The following is a 5,620-nucleotide window of genomic DNA, read 5'->3' as shown; positions in this document are numbered from 1 at the left end:
ATAAAAATTAATATATGTACAGTTGATTATACTTTTGAGTTTATGGATATAAATTTTTTATATATATATTTGTGTCAAATATGATAAGTGCAACTGTGCAAATGAACTAATACTCTATGATGAAACGTTTAAGGACATCCTGTAAGAAATTATCCTGAATAAGAATGGTTGGTAACTTGTAGCAAAAACAAAACAAAGCAGTAAAAAAATATATTAGGAGTGGTAAAACTTCATGCTTTCCAAATATCGATTTTTAAAGGCAAAATACATAAGTTATCTCCTAAACTATGGACCAAATTATATATCTTTTACGAACGAAAATCGAATTACACACTCAACATTTCTAAAATGTATCTAATACATACTAGTTTGTCCCACATGGACTGTGCGTGTTTTTTCAAACCAATGAGTCGCGCGAACAAAAGAAATTTTGCGTAAAATGTCAATTTTCTTTTAGTTTTAATTTTTTTTAAATTAAGTATCTTCTTCCTTGTTTAAAAAATTCTGTCATGGCTTCTCCTTGGGAACTTGACACTTAGACCCACTTCTCTCCACCATCTCATCCCCTTCTTCTCAATTAAACCCACAATGATTTCTCATATCTCTCCTCATTGATTAGTTTTAAATTTTTAGATTTTTTGGCGAGAAATTGTGATTAGATTCAGTAATTAAAGCTTTTTATAGCTCCCCCAACCATCAAACTTTTGCATAGAAGATTTTTTTTTTTTTTGGAGAATCTTAGCTTGAGCTTTTGCGAAGTCGAATTTTTCTAAAAATATTTCCAACCATTAAAGCTTAGCTCAAGCTTTTGCACATAAGCACATTCTTTAATTTTATTAATGGATGAATTTTTAAATAACTGAATTGTAGAGTTTTTAGTTTTCTTCTCTAAGAAATATACTTTCCTCATTATTACAAATTCGTTGCTTCAGTTGTGGGAATCGAAATGGTACAAAACAGAAAATTAAAACATAGTAATGTCGGTTAATGGTGGTCGAGCTTTTACAGAAGAGAAATGGAAAATGAGTTGGATGTGGGCTCAAAATTTCTCATTCAAATTCAATGGAAAAAATGGATTTTTGGATGTGTTTTCCGGTGATTTTGGTTAGTTAATGGTGGGGGAAGAGGCTATAACGTTTGATGGTGAAGAGAGATGGACGACAGCCATGGAGGTTTAGAACTTTAGACGGGAAGATGAGGGATATAGTTGTAATTTTAATTATGTTATTTTTTAATAAAAATAATAACACGTGTCACTGTTTAATTGGTGCGTGATATTACCCACATCTTGAAAGAACTGGGCAAGAAAAAAATAGTATGTATTAGATACAACTTGAAAAAGACTAAGTGTGTAATGTGATTTTCGTCCGCAAAAAATATTTAATAGGGATTTGGTCAATAGTTTAAGGTAACATATGTATTTTGTCATCTATAAATTAAACTTGTAAACTCAATAGTTACGTGGTGAAGGATATAAAAGGGAGACAGTGGACATGAATTCTCCCTCATACCTCACTACTAGAAAGTCTGTTAATTACAACACATTCCTTCATCCTCTCCTTTCTTAATATCCCACAGGTAGCTAGCACAAGAAAATGGTAATGACTAATGTCCATTGAAGAAAATAAGAGCTTGCAAAATGGTTCATGTGTTTACATTTGAATTAATCAAAAGCAAATGGTTCAAGATTGAAGAACAAGAACCAGAAATATATATACTGAAAATATAAGAAAACCTCTCCTACCTCCATCCCAACGTTAACACCTCACAACTCTCTAAAATATTATTCTCTTCCTTTTGTTTATCAACAACAAATATAGTACGAGTAACACCACCCCATTATTACGTTAACCCACCTTCTACTACTCTGCCAAAACAACGTTACCCATTTTCTCTTTCATGTTTTCTGTATGTTACATATTAGTTGCTGCAATAGTATCCTATCTTTGCTTATCTCAGCTTAACAAAAAATTATCACCATCATTATCTCCCTTATGAGCAAATTATCATTCCTATCAACAACTAATCACAGTCTTTGCTCAAACAATTTCCTTTTCCCTCTCACTGTTCCAAGAAAAATCTTCTTCCTCAAACCCAAATGGACTCGTAATGTGGTCACAGATTCTATACCTTGTCCCAAAAAGATCGTTGTCATAGTGGGTGCTACTGGTTCTGGAAAATCAAAACTCTCAATCGATCTCGCCACTTGTTTTTTCCCTTCTGAAGTTATCAACTCAGACAAAATCCAAGTCTACAATGGACTTGAAATCACCACCAACAAAATCTCAATGCCTGAACGCAAAGGTGTCCCTCACCATCTCCTCGGAGAATTCAACGCATCCGAGTCACACCCCGAGTTTTATCCTTCTGATTTCCGCTCAGCTGCTAGTTGCAGAATCAACGAAATCATCAATCGCGGGAAAATTCCTCTTATCGTAGGTGGGTCTAATTCATTCATCTATGCTCTACTCGCAAAACGATTTAATCCGAGAATAGACTTTCTCGAACCGTCCAACCCGGTTCAGTGGGTAAGCAATGAGCTTCGATATAAGTGTTGCTTTATTTGGGTTGATGTTTTGGGAACTGTATTGAATCAGTATTTGGATAAGAGAGTTGATGAAATGTTAAACTCGGGGATGGTCGAAGAGCTAGAAGAGTATTTTAAGAAAGAGGGGTTTTCAGATTCTGACTCAGTGAGTCGGAACAGTGGGATTCGTAAGGCAATAGGAGTGCCGGAGTTCGAGAGATATTTCAAAGGGGAGGGATTATATGAAGAAGCAGCGAAGGAGATAAAGGAGAACACGCGCGTGTTGGCGGAGAGGCAGGTGGGGAAGATTTTGCGACTGAGAGAAGCTGGGTGGGACCTACAAAGAATAGATGCCACGGCGGCGTTCACGGCGGTGATGACATCAGAATCCGGTAAGAGCGCGGCGAAGGAAATTTGGGAAGAACATGTGTTAAAACCAAGTGCAAAGATTGTGAAGCAGTTCTTGTTGGAGTAGGTCGTTTTCCAGCAATTTCCAGCTCTTAATTCTCTAACCCCTTATGTCTCTCTCATGTTTTTTTTTTCTTTTTAAATTTTTTTGACTTTTATCTTATTTCTCTTTATTTTTTTCGTTATTTTTCTTATGTAGGCAACAGTAAAAGAGAGGCAGTCAATTGAGTCGAATAGTTGGATCGAGAAGCTGCTGAGGAACAATAGAAGATTCGATCTCATAAAGTTCAATTTTCCTTCTCTATCGAGCTTTTTGCAAACGAGTACAAATGGAGGAATGAAGTGGCGACCAATTTTGCGATAATAGGCCGCCATTAACATAGAGCTGCTCTTTTCTCTGCTGAGTGCTTACGTATAAATTCACAAGGAGGCAGGAAACAGAGTCGTTTAATTTCCCTAGCGTTTTGAGGATTTAGGATCACTTCCGGTTTTCTATTTTAATCTTTTATTATCCATCTTTGAAGAGTTACATTTGGGTTATAAGTGCAATGGTATGTTGCTGCTCAATTTTGTCCGCAAAAAGAACAGAGGAATAGGAGTTACTATGTGTTATTAAATTGGGTATAGAGTTGGTTTTTCTATGTAAAGCTATGAGTGATTATTAGACTAAATGGTTTATGCTTATCAATTGCCTAACCCGTAATTACATAAAAAGCTGCAAAATGATGATCGATAAGTATAAAATTGTTCCCACCATTGTAGTTCCTTTTAAGACATCACATAAATTTGAAGTCATGTAGTTCAAATATTGACGCATGGTACGAGGAAGGGTCGCACTCTTAAGGATGTAGGTGATGTTGACAGTTTTTTTAATACAAGTATTAATGACTATTTTCACGACTCGAACATCTGACTTGCAACTTTATCATTGCACTCTAAAAATAATTTTTCATTTCGTCAATTACAATTTTATGATAGAATTTCCTTAGACTTGGTCTATAGATGCAAGATGTATGGAGTTCTCTTGGTCTTTTGCGCAAATAGCCACCCTCCAATGTTCTATTATACGCTTCATTAAATTCTTTTCCAAGCGAAGAGGGGAAGTAGTAATAAAGGATTTTCTGATGTTTGACCAAAAAGTGAAACAACTTTTTCGAACTTTTAGAATGAACTGAAATTCTTGGACTATGAATGGGTCCCACAGCTCATTCTAATTTGTCGGACATCTGACAAATAGGACTGTCCTTTAAACCAACCTTCACAAATCCCAATTGGGGTCTCGCTGTACACTATTTCAGCGTGACAAAGAGTTGGTTTGGTTTAGAAGAAAAAAAAAAGAGTAAGAATTGCAATATAAGAATTAGTGATGAGATTAGTAAGGCAGGAATGTTAATGCAATAATTATTCTTTATTGTCTGTTTGTTTATTTGTATTAGATGTGAAATGTATATGGAGTAAAATTTAAAATATATTTTTTTAAAAGTTAAATTAAATAACTTAATCTTAATAATCACATATTAATGTGAGAATGTATATTATTAAATGGTAAATGACCAAATATACCCTTGTACTATGAGGAAAAAATTTAAATATGCTTTCGTTATACTTTAGATCCAAATATACCCCTGCTATAATACTATTGGTTCAAATATATTTTTTTTCTGTTAAGTTTGTCCAAGGTGAACATTCAATCATACGTTGCACTGATATTTGATGAGGTAGATAGCACACGGCATGCCACCTCAGCCCCCTAATCCATATATAAAAGACTAAAATTTGAAATACAATATTTTATGGTAGCTGTAATGGTGGCAATAGTGGTGGAGGGGAAGGAAATTTTAGTGGTGGAAAAAAAATAGAAGTAAGGGTAAGATGGGCTAGGGGCACTGAGGTAGCAAGCCATGTGACATCCATCTCATCAAATGTCAGTGACACGTAGGATTGAAGGTCCACTTTGGACAAATTTAACGAAAAATGGGTATATTTGAATTAATAGTATAACGATAAGGGTATATATGAACTCAAAGTATAACAAGAGGTGCATTTAAACCTTTTCTGATAGTAGATGAGTATAATTAGCCCTGTCATTAAATTATGGCTAAGTGATCAATGAATATACAAAAGCTATTATTAATCTGTTATAATTATCGTGTGTAGATAAAGTTTCCCCCGTGAAATGATCATTCCGCATACAATAAGCCAATAGCAAATAATCATCAAAATAATAAATATCAGAATAGTAGTAAATGTTATGGGAGTAACTTTTTATTATAATAACACTGCTATATTGTAGCTTGTTAACACAAAAGACAAATTCATTTTTGAAATTGGAGAGCATAGAAGAATTGGATATTTTTGTGATGACCTAAAATGTCATCTTTAAATTTAATAAGTAATTCTGTATTTTAAGATCTCGACAAGTACCATTTATCATTCATCGACTTGCGTGCGCAGTCCGTAAAATTTTTCGGAAAGTTTTCATGTGAAAAATGGATTAAAATATGAAATAGAGCTTTAAAACTCAAATGAGTTGACTTTGGTTAACAGTTTTAGCAAACAGACCCGAATCAGTATTTTGCAAGTTTCGGTGCGGAACTTCAGATGCGGAAAGGTGCGCCAGGAATGTCCGCAGATGCGGAACTTTACCTGGCAGCCTGGCATCGCAAATGTGAGCCTTGTCTCGCA

The 5,620-nt window shown here is 34.7% G+C and overlaps 1 protein-coding gene across 2 annotated transcripts; it reads left to right on the top strand.

Moving 5' to 3' along the window:
- The first annotated feature begins 1,467 nt into the window (after positions 1–1,467).
- LOC104120683 (adenylate isopentenyltransferase-like) lies at positions 1,468–3,619 on the top strand. Of its 2 annotated transcripts, none has more exons than XM_009632494.4 (2): positions 1,468–2,998; positions 3,135–3,619. In XM_009632494.4, the coding sequence occupies exons 1-2, from the start codon at positions 1,995–1,997 to the stop codon at positions 3,142–3,144; spliced, it is 1,014 nt and encodes a 337-aa protein (XP_009630789.1). In that variant the 5' UTR covers positions 1,468–1,994; the 3' UTR covers positions 3,145–3,619. The 2 variants fall into 2 exon arrangements, with proteins under 2 accessions (XP_009630789.1, XP_009630791.1); XM_009632496.4 differs by having other exon boundaries at positions 1,468–3,002.
- The last annotated feature ends 2,001 nt before the right edge of the window (positions 3,620–5,620 follow it).

The sequence above is a fragment of the Nicotiana tomentosiformis genome, chromosome 4, assembly GCF_000390325.3.
Source record: "Nicotiana tomentosiformis chromosome 4, ASM39032v3, whole genome shotgun sequence".
Taxonomy (NCBI): domain Eukaryota; kingdom Viridiplantae; phylum Streptophyta; class Magnoliopsida; order Solanales; family Solanaceae; genus Nicotiana; species Nicotiana tomentosiformis.
Note: the sequence above shows the minus strand (reverse complement) of the source record. Positions and strands in the feature narration are given on the sequence as shown.